General features: G+C 37.8%; 1 protein-coding gene across 1 annotated transcript in view; it reads left to right on the top strand.

The window, feature by feature from the left end:
* eif2b5 (eukaryotic translation initiation factor 2B, subunit 5 epsilon) overlaps positions 1 to 14,834 on the top strand; it is a 74,300-nt gene that overhangs the window by 26,416 nt on the left and 33,050 nt on the right. Inside the window, exons 4-9 of the mRNA XM_028794832.2 lie at positions 451 to 628; positions 848 to 928; positions 1,170 to 1,247; positions 3,701 to 4,013; positions 4,184 to 4,329; positions 9,685 to 9,829. Coding sequence (XP_028650665.1) covers positions 451 to 628; positions 848 to 928; positions 1,170 to 1,247; positions 3,701 to 4,013; positions 4,184 to 4,329; positions 9,685 to 9,829 — 941 coding nt within the window. The remainder of the gene's footprint in view (positions 1 to 450; positions 629 to 847; positions 929 to 1,169; positions 1,248 to 3,700; positions 4,014 to 4,183; positions 4,330 to 9,684; positions 9,830 to 14,834) is intronic.

Here is a 14,834-nt window from a genome sequence, read left to right as displayed (position 1 = left end):
GTAGGACACTTCCTAAATACTTCTTATGTAGCACAAAGTCTTATCTTAGTGTGTTTTAGTGCAATTCCTTAAAGTAATTTTGAGATACTTGCTAAAATGGGCCCAGGTCTTTAAAATTCTAAAAGGCACTGATAAAGTAGGTCCAGCAGAATTCTTCTAATGTAAAGATGAATCATGAACTCGAGAACACCAGAGAAAATTAAGGAGAGGTACATTTAGGACTTAAGCCAGGAATTACTTTTTTTCTCAAAGAGTTATGGGAATTTGGAACAAACTACATTCAGTTGAAGCAGAAACCTTGACAATCTTTAAGAAGTCTCTGGATGAAATATTATGATCACTTAGCTATTCGTTAAACAAATGAGCCTGGTGGACGTAACTGTTTCCTCTTGTTTGTCAGATTTTGTATAGTCTTTCTTTATACCCAATTGACTCCCCTCGGTCTTGTAGGACACGACGAAAAAATGAAAAGAATGTCTCCGTTATGACAATGATCTTCAAGGAGTCTGCTCCAGGTCATAAGTCTCGATGTCAAGAAGATGATACCATCATTGCTGTAGACAGCAAGACCAAACGGGTTCTTCACTATCAGAAGACACATGGTCTGAAAAAGCTTAAATTTCCAATGGTAAGCATTCAATTAAGAGTTACATTTGTAGTAAATATATCATATGTTATATGAATATCTGTACCATGTTAAGCTGTTTGCATCTTTTGCTATTGCTAATTATTTTACTTGGCTCTCTTGTGTTTCTGTATATACTAGGGCTAAAATTGCACTATAGCCACTGTACTGGCCCTTGGATTTCAGCTGACTTGTTTTCTTCTGCTGTGTCCTCAATTTTAGAACATTTTCCACAGTGGAAGCCAAGAGATTGAAATTCGTCATGATCTTCTTGACTGCCACATCAGTATCTGTTCTCCACAGGTGGGTTTAAGTTTTAATTTATGTTGCTGATGTGCGGTTCTGCCAATGCATGTGTGATGTTTTCAGTATGGTCCAGTGTACATATGCAGAACCGTTATGTTGCATTGATATGATTAAAATTGATATTTACACTACCCAGAATAGCATCACTTTAGCTGAGTGAAATAATAGGCTACAAGTTGTTTTCTTCGGTTATCTCATTTATTCCAATAAAAATGTTCATAACATAGATTTTTTTTAGGTTGCCCAGCTGTTTACTGATAATTTTGACTACCAGACCAGAAATGACTTTGTCCGAGGATTACTAGTTAATGAAGAGGTAGGTGTTATGTTTTAATTTTCCCTCTTCCATTTTCTTTTTTTCCTCTCTATGATAACCTTGGCATGTAAAAAATTTAACTGGTACCTTTCAACCATATTGCCTCTTTTTATAATGTGTTAATTTTTTTTCTTTATGTGGTTGATATACTGTATGTAGCCATGCAAATGCATATACTGTTCCCTATTTCATGAGACACTGTATTAAACAAAAATCGCAGCTTCCTGTTATAAAAATGAATACACCATTGACCAGTTGGGTGTGTGGTCCAGTGGGACAGTTTTTTTTTCTCTTTCAAAACAGCCCTATAAAATTATTGTAAATCTAGTCTAATTAATTATAAACTAGCCGAAGCCCGCTATAGCATACGGCGGTGTAAGAATAGGAGCGGAAAATGGTGAGAAAGGAATTCAGAAATCAAGAAAAAATAAATACTTCTTGAAAGACGCAGTGTGGATGTAGAATTTCCGGCCAAGCAGGATAACATATGAAAGTGATAAATAAATCGGGCTTTTTCGAATTTACGTACTATGGCCATGGCATCCTGATAGTCTTGTTGCATGTATCTTGGACTTCCTGGAAATGGTAATATTATTCCTGGTAATATTATCATTTTGTCTACACGTACGTTGTTATTTTCAGCATTTGCATGCAGTGCGTCTGATAGTCCTTTGTATTGTTCCACGCGCAGATCTTGTTGATGTAATCTGAGATAGCTGAGACGCACGCCCTCTGTTTTAACATACGCATCTACGACGTACTGTTGGAATAGTTTGCCACTGGAGTGCAAAATACTAAATGTATTCCTCATTGCTAATCTGTACACAAAAAATTGGCATTAAGTAAGCCTTATTCGCTTTATTGGGAACATGTTGTAAATCTTTGTGCCAGTCAATGTCTCCGTAAGGGAATAAAAGTGGGTAAACCATAGGATCGTAATTTGTATTGAGCGTGGAAATCTGTTTACAGGAGTTGCCTATGGAATAGATGCAAATTTCCCTTTTGGCAAGCGGTTCACCATCTTCTCTGACGAAAATCGCTGCAACATCGGTGTGACATGTCGGGGCATTGTATTGTCCTGCCTAGGGTTTTCCTTGAAAACTGTTCATACAGATGCTGTTGGATTGGACTGAGCAATTTCATGCATGTGTTTGTATGATTTAGCGAAGGGGTTGATGGTTCTGAGCATGGAATCTAGCTGGAGAAGTTAATTTTTGCTGCATGCAGAGTTTGCTTTATTTTGTAAGCGTACTTCAGTAGCTTGCGCTATGTCAAAAACATACAACTGTCCATATCCTGGAGAGGTAGAAGTGTTACCATATAGTGGAGAGATTTGGTGATAAATTTGCTGGTGTATTTTAAAACAGTATGGTCCGTGGCCAGGAGGTTAAGTTATCTCTGCACCCATGGAAGCAAACGCTAGGGAAGAGTTGTATTCTCGAATGTTTTCACGATAATTTTTAGCTTCTGATGTTTGCTGTGTAAGAAGCTGTTGTAAAGACACAGGTGGCTCCCGCAAAGGTGGTAAAGCTACTTTACCGTTGTGGCAGCACCTCGAGTACTTGTTGGATATATTACGCTCAGCAGGCCAGTATAGTGCATGACATGGAAGAGGACGAATAGGAATCGAGAAATGCCATGTCGGCTGCGTGTGGGCGGGACCGGTTTTGAAGAGGAGCTGCAGGCAGTGTGGGGAAGGGTTTGGAAGAGGACAAATAGGAATCGAGAAATGCCGTGTGGGCGGGACCGGTTTTGAAGTGGAAGCAGGACGAACCAGAAGAGAAATATATATGAGATTAGCAAGGAGCCACATGACACTTTGCAATAGTAGATGATTCCTATTAAACTATTCTAGATAATGATTTTCATTTTAAAAAATCTAGTTTAAACACTTATTTCCAAAAGGATTACATTTTATCCACTATAGTGCACTTCTTTTTCTGTACAGGGATTTCTCAGCAATAGTAGTATAGTTCAAACCAGATGTACTAAATAAAACAATTATGTGGGTCTGTTTACCTTTTTCATTATGCATTTCTTTACCACCTGCCCTCTGAGCTGTTGGTATTAACACTAACAGATGTTTTAGTGTCACATAATATGGGAGCAGATATTTACACAAATCCATACTCTTAATCTCTGTTTTTAACTCTTTAATTACATTAGGGCCATTCATCTTTTTATATTTTCATCCATATTTAGTACTTCTTGGTTTGTGTAGTTTATAGAAATATTTGCCCATCTACTTGCATGGCTTGTTAGGGAATTCATAGGTGAGTGAGGAATGAGGCTTTTGTTAGAAGCAGATCAATTCCATACATGTACTGCATTATATTACAGTCATTTTTGATTTTTGACCATCTTTTCATTCAACTTTATATTGAAAAGCTAAACACCAATGCTGGTTTCCTTGTTCATTTTTGTGATTATTATGTTTTTCACTCCTTTTTTAGATCCTTGGAAATCAGATTCACCTTTATGTTTCTGGGGATGAATATGGAGCCAGAGTCTCCAACTTACTCATGTATGATGCTGTGTCTGCTGATATTGTGCGTCGGTGGGTGTACCCACTCACCCCAGAAATGAACTTCACAGATCAAGAAGGAGAGGCTTGTACTCACTCACGCCATAATGTCTATCGTGGGGAAGGAGTCAGCCTTGGTCATGGCAGCCAAATGGAAGAGAATGTGTTGATTGGCCAGGGTACTGTCATTGGCTCCAACTGCCGCATATCAAACAGTGTGATTGGGAAAAACTGCAATATTGGTATGTTTCCCTTTAATTGCCGGGTCTGAATAGGATCTGGAAATTTTTAACATACATCAAAAATCATTTGCAAAGTGTTGTTTTGCACTCTTGTAAAATATAACACTCTTTATTATGCTGAAGCAGTCCTTAAAGTGTTTTCTAAATAATAACCTTTTTCTCTTTGGCAGGTGATAATGTGATTTTGGACAGAGCCTATATCTGGAATAATGTTTGCATTGCTAATAACTCCCAAATTACACGGTCCATTCTGTGTGACAATGTGGAGGTGAAGGTGGGGGTAGTCTTGGAAAAGCATTGTGTCCTGGCATTCAATGTGAGTCTCTGATCTCTTAATAATTGTCATTTTACACATGAGGCCATCTTTAGTAAAGTATACCGTAAAATAGCGGGGAAGCATGAAATCATTTTGTCAGAATATGCATTATAGCTATTTGCATGGAAGATATATTTTTAGTTGCATTCTATGCTTATGAAAAGGCTCCTCTACATTCTGTACCCCTTTTTAGAATGATCACATTTTAACTGGGCAGCTTTTATTTGGGACAAATACAACTGAATTTTAGTTTCTTTTTTTGCAAATTGTTACACACAAGCCAAAATAAATTAAAGGAGATTTTAAGTAAAAAAAGAAAAAGAAAAATTAGATATGTATACAAACAATTAATCCAGCTTGGCGAAAACATTTTTTACTTGAGTTCACAGTCTAATTTGTAATTATGTTCTGTTCGATAGGAAGATTTGACACTGTTTGCCCATTCTTTTTTCAAAAATATTTAAACTTGCTCAAAGTGCAAGTTAACCATTACCTTAATTCGTTTAGATCTTTGAATTATTTATTTAGCTCAGAAAAATGTTAATATTTTGTTCTATTTTCAATCTGTTGTTGGATTGTTATGACTGTTAAGTTAAAAGATATGTTTTCTTTCTATTTTTATATTTTTAACTAAGGAATTTTTTTGTCCATTTTGCTTCACTCATTTTTCCCTTTTTCATTTGCAGTGCTGTAAAGTAGACCATTACCCCTTAGTATGAATTTATACCCTTACTTGGGCCATGATATGATAATAAAGTGTTTTTTCTTTTTTAAAAATATTTTCAGTATAATATACATTGTAATTACTGTAAAGGTTTCATTATATTGCAGTTTGTTCACCACTTTTTGACTGAAGATTAAATCATGTCCTAATAGGTAACAATATCAGTTTGTTACAACTAATCAAAAACCTCATCCATCTCACATGTTTTTTTTTTTAAATTTTATTTATTAATTTTATTGTAATCATTCCATACAAATAGATCAATTTATAACAAAAAGAAAAAAAATTGAAGACAAATCAAAACTCACCCCTGAAAAGGAGCGCTTAGCCAAAGGAGAATTGCTTAGGGCTTTTTAATAAGGCAACAATAAACAAAAGAAAGGAAGAAATATATATAGGTAAATAAAAAATGGAGAAGGAAAATAAATGCGGTAATAGTTATTTCTCTTATTCTAAAATAATATTGATTAGATCCTGCCAGGTTTTGAAAAAATTCTGTACAGATCCTCTAACTGAGAATTTGATTTTTTCCAATTTCAAATAATATAAAACATCGGTTTCCCACTGACTTATCAGAGGAGAGTTAGGATTCTTCCAATTTAACAAAATAAGTCTGCATGCCAAAAGTGTAGTGAATGCAATCACCGTTTGCTTGTCCTTCTCCACTTCAAGTCTGTCTGGAAGAACACCGAACACAGCTGTTAATGGGTTAGGAGGGATTGTGACCCCAAGGCTGTCTGAAAGGCACTTAAAAATTTTGGTCCAAAATGATGGTAGTTTGGTGCAGGCCCAAAACATGTGACCCAGTGAGGCAGGAGCTTGGTTGCAGCGTTCGCAGGTTGGATCTTGCCCTGGAAACATTTTGGACAGTTTTAAGCGAGACAGATGAGCTCGATATATAAATTTTAGTTGAATAATTCTATGCTTTGCGCATATGGAGCTCGAGTGAATTCTCTGCAATGCTACCTTCTACTCCTTTTCTGATATATTGATTAAGAGATCTTTTTCCCAATGTCATCTTGGATCTTTGAAAGGAAGGGACTCTAATAAGATTTTATATAATGCGGAAATGGTGTCTAATTTCTTACATGTTTTTTAATAGGGAGAGTAGTTTTTAAGTATCCCATCAATTTCTACAGCAGTGTTCAGTTACAGTTCATATCATACATCTACAATGAACACACACAGGTTCATTATCAGAACTTTTGGCTAGGTGAGTCCTTGTGAGAATACGCTATTATATTTATTGTAGGACTATAAACTTGTAATTTTGTGAAAATAGCAGAAAGAATAAAAAATGACTGAAAAATACACTTTTGGTGAATATTACTAATGTACATAGATTCTTTTTATTAATATAACAGCAGTTTTTATAAATAAAAGTTCATAGCACTGTGATTTTTTGTGGATTTTAAAGCTTATTTTAAAGGGGTCCTGTGACCCCTCTCAATCTTAAGCAAATGGTTTGCTTATAACAAAATGATAGATGATGTATTTTGTTGTTATTTGTTCCGACACTGGTGTTATATTGACTTATAGATGTGGACATATTTGTTGGAACCCATACATCTCATTGAAAAAGTGCTGTAAATCTCCTGAAGAGCGATTAAATGAAAAGCATTTGTTCCATGTATACCTGCATGATATGTCATTGAGTAAAGCAAAGCAAGTATGAAAAGAGATAAAATATTGCTTATTCTACAAAGCAATTCTAAATTGGCCTGGACATATTTGTTGGTATCCCTAGAAAACATCATAAAAAATAGGATTAGACTGATTTTTCAAGTTAGCTGTTTCCTTTAATCAGAATCACACGTCTCCATTCATGTAACCAGTTATTCAGCCTATTTAAATGAAGAAAAGTAGTCACTCTGATTTTTAGTAACCTCATGTGCCCCACACTGAATATGGACCAGAGAAAGCAAAAGAAAGAACTGTCTAAGGAGATCAGGAAGATAATTATAGAGAAGCATGTTAAAGGCTAAGGTTACTTGACTGTCGTGAAGCAGCTTAATGTTCTTATGCCAACAGTTGCAAATATTATTAAGAAGTTTAATGTCCATAGACTGTGGCCAGAGGCTGGATGTGGCTGAAAGAGAAAAATAGACCCCACATTGGGCAGAAGGATAGTGAGAATGGCAGACAAAAAGCCAAGGAAAACTTTGAAAGAGATACAAGCTGAACTCCAAGGTCTAGGATCCTTTAGTGTCTGATCGCACTATCCATCACTTTTTGAGTGACAGTGAGTTTAGTGGAAGAGGACTCCATTGTTGAAAGAAAAGCAAATCCAGACTAGAATTTGCTGTAATGCATATTCATAAACCACAGTGCGTCTTTTTGACAAATGGACAAAACTGGAGCTTTTTGGCAAGTCACGTCAGCTCTATGTCCACAGATGAAAAAATGAAGCTTTCAAAGCAAAGAACATTATACCTAGTGTGAGACATGAAGGAGACTTTGCTATGTTTTGGGGCTACTTTGCTGCACCTGGCATGGGGTGCGTTAAGTCTGTGCAGGAACCAATGAAATCTTAAAACTATCAAGGCATTCAGTAATGAATGCACTGCCCAGTGTCAGAAAGCTCAGTTTAAGTCACAGGTCATGGATCCTTAAACAGGATAAAGACCCAAAGCACACAGCTAAAAACAAGAACAAGATGGCTAAGAAAAAAAGACCTTGGACAATTCTGGAGTGGCCTTTTATGAGCCATGATTTATTTCCTATCGAACATTTATGGAAAGAATTGAAACATGCAGTCAAGAGAAGCCTCCCTTCAAACCTGACAGAGCTGGAACAGTTTGCTTAGGAAGAGTGGGCCAAACTACCTGTTTGACAAGTGCAGATATCTCCTTGAGAACTGTAGGAATTGCTTGTTTGCAGCGATTGCCTCTAAAGGTTGTGCAACAAGAAGTCAAGCAAAATGATACCCTTTACTAGCTAGCTGAACAGATTACAATATTCAGGCCAATAAAAGGTGTCATATGATTGATATCTCATTGCATCTATTATGGCTAACATGGTGCAACACCCTACTACTACAGACATACAAGGTTGTGCAACAAAATATTAGGTTAATTTGTCTTTGCCATTTTCTTTTGTGTTGTTATTTGAAATATTCCTTTGAATCAAAACTCTAAAACAAAGTCAGATTTTTGTTAAATAAACAATAATAGGTGCCATCTGCTTTTGTCAGTTTCAAGTTACCTCAAAGGCAATTTGGGGTGGTTCTTTTTTCAGTGGAGGGGTACCAACAAATTTGTTGAAGTCTGTACATCTTACGAGCATTCGAATACTATTCTTAAAGTCAAAATGTGTAATGCTTAATTTCTAATGCAGTTTTACCAAGTTGAGAGCATTCAGTAATACAAACATTAACAATTCTGCAATTAGTTATTCTCTGTATACATGTGCTTTGTGTAATACGCTTCTGATATATGTATTTTTATCATTATTTCGTGTGCATCTGAGGTGTATTATAATAGTAATCATTTAATTTATCTTTATTATGGTGCATGGCACTTTGCAGTTTCCTCTAATCAGCCTTCTAAGTCCAAAGGTTTAGTCCAAAATCCTATTTTGAGATATGTTGAAATGCACAATTTAACCACTCCAAACCAGCTGCAAGTCCATCAGTGATAACATTGTGTTTTTACTGGATTGGATGATTGGCTGTAGTAACTTTCATCTATCCTATTTTGAGAAATGACTTAATCTAGACAAGGTTCTAATTGACTTCCAAGGAAGGTCAAAATTTTTTTATCTGATATGTGCTTAATCTTGAAAGCTTCTTTTTGCCCAAAGTTGACTCTACTTTGAGATGCATTGCATAAGAAATGAGATGTACACGTTTTATTATTAAGTAATAATAATTAATACTAGCATTTCTGAAGCCTACGAAGAAAATCATAACGCCGGGCCACCTTAAATTCCTTTGCACCTCTCCAACAGTGTCTTTGTTTTGCAAATATGTTAATCAGCACAAGCAGCCTACTGTCCTGTCATCCTACATTTACCCAGATTGTTGTAGACATGCAACACACAAGAAATGCATGTATTCCAAATAAAGATATATTATTTACTCTATTCAACTCCAGGCACCTCACACCCAGATAAACCGATTGAAGTTGGAGAAATTCAGCTGCATCAGTGGGGGGTTGGGTATGGTTGGGGTTGGGGGTTGATAGGATAGCAGGCAGATTGCTGCTTGTGCTGATTGACAAATATGTAAAGCAAAGACGCTGATGAGGAGGTGCGAAACAATTTAAGGTGGCCCGGGATTACGACTTTTTTGTAGGCTTCAGGGATTCTAGTGTTAATGCAATTGAAATGGAATGTTTTACTGATAGAGCAGTTAGTCACACCAGGGGTAATTTATAGTTGCTGGTTTTTAGTGATGTGTATAGTTAAATGTTTTTCATCTTGTTATTTAGTATTTACTTATTAAAGTGTGTAGCTTTCACGTTTTTGATATGTGTTACATTATATAGAGGTAAAATAAATCTAATTTTATATTTATTTGTACCATGCTGTTAAGGTAGAAATAAACAAAAATGTTTTCACACTTTCCATTTGTACGTGATGAAAATATACTTTAGAAATTGGTGATATTTAGTGTTTTTCTAATTTTGTAGGTAGTTGTGGGTCCAAATATTAAACTTCAAGAAGGCACAGTGATCTCCATGCATTACCCAGATGAGGAAACTGAGGAGGATGAAGATGAGTTCCTGAGTGATGATGCAGGGGACAACAGTCATCCAGCAAAAGCCAAAATAAAAGGCAGGTTATTCAAAACCTATGGCTTTAAAAGTTAATGATTGTTTAAAATCTTTAATATAAAGATGAAAAGGCTTAGAGGATGGAAACACAATAGTTAGCATTTCTGTCTTAAAGTTCCAAGGATCTGGGGCCTCATGTATAAATGGTGCATATGCACAAAAATGTTGCATACACCCGTTCCTTCACACTTTGAGATGTATAAAAAGTAAACGTGGCGTAAAGCCACGCACATTTTCACAGTAGCCAACTACCTTACGTACACATGTTTCTGCTCAGTTTTGCAAACTTGCGGCTCCAATTGTGAAAGCAGTGCTACTGTTTCTGTGTCATTTACCTTTCTTTTTCATATTTGCATCAATGATGCAGGATTTATCAAATACACCGAAATTAATTGCATATCATTTACAAATTTCAGTCACTTGATTGTAATCATTTGTTAGAATATAATGGTTCATGGAATGGCTAAACTATTTCAACTACCAAAGCTGCATTAGCATTGTTAGAAGACATTGCAAATGGAAGAATTAGAAGAGTGTGCATATTTATAGATGATGAAAATGACTGGCTTCTAAGTCGATTTTGATTTCCAAGAGTTATCCTCTTGGAGCTTTTTGCTGAACTGGTGCTGGCTTTACAAAGGCCGACTTTGAGAAATTGTGCTGTACCTGCTCCTTTGAAGGTCCTGTCCACTTGTGGGTTTTTAACCACAGGAGCTTTTCAACATGAGCTTGCTGACTGTTCAGATATTTCACAAACATCACTGAGTCATGCCATGCCAGCTGTATAGGATGGTCTTATCCACTTGTCATCCAGATTTATAAGATTTCCTTACACTCTGGTTGAACTGTGAAACATCAAAGCACAATTCGGAGCGATCAGCTGCACGCCTTATTGTTATTGCTACAGCACTGGACAAGTTACAATGCATCCGGAAAGTATTCACAGCGCATCACTTTTTCCACATTTTGTTATGTTACAGCCTTATTCCAAAATGGATTAAATTCATTTTTTTCCTCAGAATTCTACACACAACACCCCATAATGACAACGTGAAAAAAGTTTACTTGAGGTTTTTGCAAATTTATTAAAAATAAAAAAACTGAGAAATCACATGTACATAAGTACAGTTAGGTCCATAAATATTTGGACAGAGACAACTTTGTTCTAATTTAGGTTCTGTACATTACCACAATGAATTTTAAATGAAACAACTCAGATGCAGTTGAAGTGCAGACATTCAGCGCTAATTCAGTGAGGTGAACAAAACGATTGAATAAAAATGTGAGGCAACTAAAGCATTTTTGTAACACAATCCCTTCATTTCAGGGGCTCAAAAGTAATTGGACAAATTAAATAACTTGAAATAAAATGTTCATTTCTAATACTTGTTTGAAAACCCTTTGCTGGCAATGACAGCCTGAAGTCTTGAACTCATGGACATCACCAGATGCTGGGTTACCTCCTTTTTAATGCTCTGCCAGGCCTTTACTGCAGCAGCTTTCAGTTGCTGTTTGTTTGTGAGCCTTTCTGTCTGAAGTTTAGTCTTCAACAAGTGAAATGCATGCTCAATTGGGTTAAGATCAAGTGACTGACTTGGCCATTCAAGAATTTTCCACTTCTTTGCTTTAATAAACTCCTGGGTTGCTTTGGCTGTATGTTTTGGGTCATTGTCCATCTGTATCATGAAACACCGCCCAATCAATTTGACTACATTTAGCTGGATTTGAGCAGACAGTATGTCTCTGAACACCTCACAATTCATTTGGCTGCTTCTGTCCTGTGTCACATCATCAATAAACACTAGTGTCCCAGTGCCACTGGCAGCCATGCACGCCCAAGCCATCACACTGCCTCCACCGTGTTTTACAGATGATGTGGTATGCTTTGGATAATGAGCTGTTCCACGCCTTCTCCATACTTTTTTCTTGCCATCATTCTGGAAGAGGTTGATCTTGGTTTCATCTGTTGAAAGAATGTTTTTCCAGAACTGTGCTGGCTTTTTTAGATGTTCTTTAGCAAAGTCCAATCTAGCCTTTCTATTTTTGAGGCTTATGAGTGGCTTGCACTTTGCAGTGCACCCTCTGTATTTACTTTCATGCAGTCTTCTCTTTATGGTAGACTTGGATATCGATACACCTACCCCCTAGAGAGTGTTGTTCACTTGGTTGGCTGTTGTGAAGGGGTTTCTCTTCACCATGGAAATGATTCTGCAATCATCCACCACTGTTGTCTTCTGTGGACATCCAGGTCTTTTTGCGTTGCTGAGTTCACCAGTGCTTGCTTTCTTTCTCAGGATGTACCAAACTGTAGATTTTGCCACTCGTAATATTGTAGCAATTTCTCGGATGGATGTTTTCTGTTTTCGCAGCTGAAGGATGGCTTCTTTCAGCTGCATGGAGAGCTCCTTTGACCGCATATTGTCTGTTCACAGCAAAATCTCCCACATGCAAGCACCGCAACTCAAATCAACTCCAGGCCTTTTATCTGCTTAATTGATAATGACATAATGATGGACTTGCCCACACCTTCCCATGAAATAGCCTTTGAGTCAATTGTCCAATTACTTTTGAGCCCCAGAAATGAAGGGATTGTGTTAAAAAAATGCTTTAGTTGCGTCACATTTTTATGCAATCATTTTTTTCACCCCACTGAATTAAAGCTGAAAGTCTGCACTTTAACTGCATCTGAGTTGTTTCATTTAAAATTCATTGTGGTAATGTACAGCAGGGGTCCCCAACCCCCGGTCCGCGGCCCACTACCGGTCCGCAGCTGTCTGACAGCCGGGCCGCGAGAGAACTGCCGGCAACGGCGACTCACTCAGACTTTTCAGAACGCTTGGCGGGCGGGGCTTTGCAGCGGTGCAGAGAGAGGAGAGAGACCGAGGTGAGAGACTATTACAACAAAGTATTTTTATGGTCCCGACAGTTTCCCCATGTGACATGAGTCTATAGAAATCACGTTACTACGAAGTACATTCAACAGATGCTTTCATTACAACGAAGTGACCTTGAAATGCTTGAATGAATCATCCACAGAGCAGTTAGATCTGTGGTCGCAGCTCAGTTGTGCACGTTTGCACAACGATCCCCAAACAGAAACATTGTAAAAAAATCTCTTTCTTCGAACTTTCCTCGTACTGTTTTTTTTTTTTTTTTTTTGCTGTTTTTGTTGTCTGTGGTTTTCATTGATTCCTTTTGCTTATTGCTTGTCAACATTTGAAAAACATCCATTGGAATTTAACTCATTGTCACCCTCCTATAGAAACGGCAGACACGAAAAAAAGATTGCAGTGTTAATGTTTGTGATGGGCAATCTGTTGGATTGGCAAATGTAAAGCATATGTCTTTGTTATATGCAAAAAAAGAAGAAAAATCTCAGATTGCAAACGTATGCGAACTGCTTAATAACTTTAATAATAATAGAAATGTTATGTAAATTGTGTATAAAACTGCCCCCCACCCCCCGACTAGTCCGTGGAAAAATTTGCATCTAATAAAGTGGTCCTTGCTGTCAAAAAGGTTGGGGATCACAGATGTACAGAACCAAAATTAGAAAAAAGTTGTCTGTCCAAATATTTATGGACCTAACTATATTCACAGCCTTTACTCAATACTTTGTCGATGCACCTTTGGCAGCAATTTCAGCCTCAAGTCTTTTTGAATATGATTCCACAAGCTTGGCACACCTATCCTTGGCCAGTTTCGCCCATTCCTCTTTGCAGCACCTCTCAAGCTCCATCAGGTTGGATGGGAAGCGTCGGTGCACAGCCATTTTAAGATCTCTCCAGAGATATTTCAATCGGATTCAAGTCTGGGCTCTGGCTGGGCCACTCAAGGACATTCACAGAGTTGTCCTGAAGCCACTCCTTTGATATCTTGGCTGTTTGCTTAGGGTCGTTGTCCTGCTGAAAGATGAACCGTCGCCCCAGTCTGAGGTCAAGAGTGCTGTGGAGCAGGTTTTCATCCAGGATGTCTCTGTACATTGCTGCAGTTATCTTTCCCTTTATCCTGACTAGTCTTCCAGTCCCTGCCGCTGAAAAACATCCCCACAGCATGATGCTGCCACCACCATGCTTCACTGTAGGGATGGTATTGGCCTGGTGATGAGCAATGCCTGGTTTCCTCCAAACGTGACTCCTGGCATTCACACCAAAGAGTTCAATCTTTGTCTCATCAGACCAGAGAATTTTCTTTCTCATGGTCTGAGAGTCCTTCAGGTGCCTTTTGGCAAACTCCAGGCGGGCTGCCATGTGCCTTTTACTAAGGAGTGGCTTCCATCTGGCCACTCTACCATACAGGCCTGATTGGTGAATTGCTGCAGAGATGGTTGTCCTTCTGGAAGATTCTCCTCTCTCCACAGAGGACCTCTGGAGCTCTGACAGAGTGACCATCGGGTTCTTGGTCACCTCCCTGACTAAGGCCCTTCTCCCCCGATCGCTCAGTTTAGATGGCCAGCCAGCTCTGGGAAGAGTCCTGGTGGTTTCGAACTTCTTCCACTTATGGATGATGGAGGCCACTGTGCTCATTGAGACCTTCAAAGCAGCAGAAATTTTTCTGTAACCTTCCCCAGATTTCTGACTCAAGACAATCCTGTCTCGGAGGTTTACAGACAATTCCTTTGACTTCATGATTGGTTTGTGCTCTGACATGAACTGTCAACTGTGGGACCTTATATAGACAGGTGTGTGCCTTTCCAAATCATGTCCAATCAACTGAATTTACCACAGGTGGACTTCAATTAAGCTGCAGAAACATCTCAAGGATGATCAGGGGAAACAGAATGCAACTGAGCTCAATTTTGAGCTTCATGGCAAAGGCTGTGAATACTTATGTACATGTGCTTTCTCAATTTTTTTTATTTTTAATAAATTTGCAAAAATCTCAAACTTTTTTCACGTTGTCATTATGGTGTGTTGTGTGTAGAATTCTGAGGGAAAAAATGAATTTAATCCATTTTGGAATAAGGCTGTAACATAACAAAATGTGGAAAAAGTGATGCGCTGTGA

This window comes from Erpetoichthys calabaricus, chromosome 2 (genome assembly GCF_900747795.2).
Source record: "Erpetoichthys calabaricus chromosome 2, fErpCal1.3, whole genome shotgun sequence".
In the NCBI taxonomy this organism is placed as follows: domain Eukaryota; kingdom Metazoa; phylum Chordata; class Cladistia; order Polypteriformes; family Polypteridae; genus Erpetoichthys; species Erpetoichthys calabaricus.
This window is presented reverse-complemented; position numbering and strand designations above follow the sequence as displayed.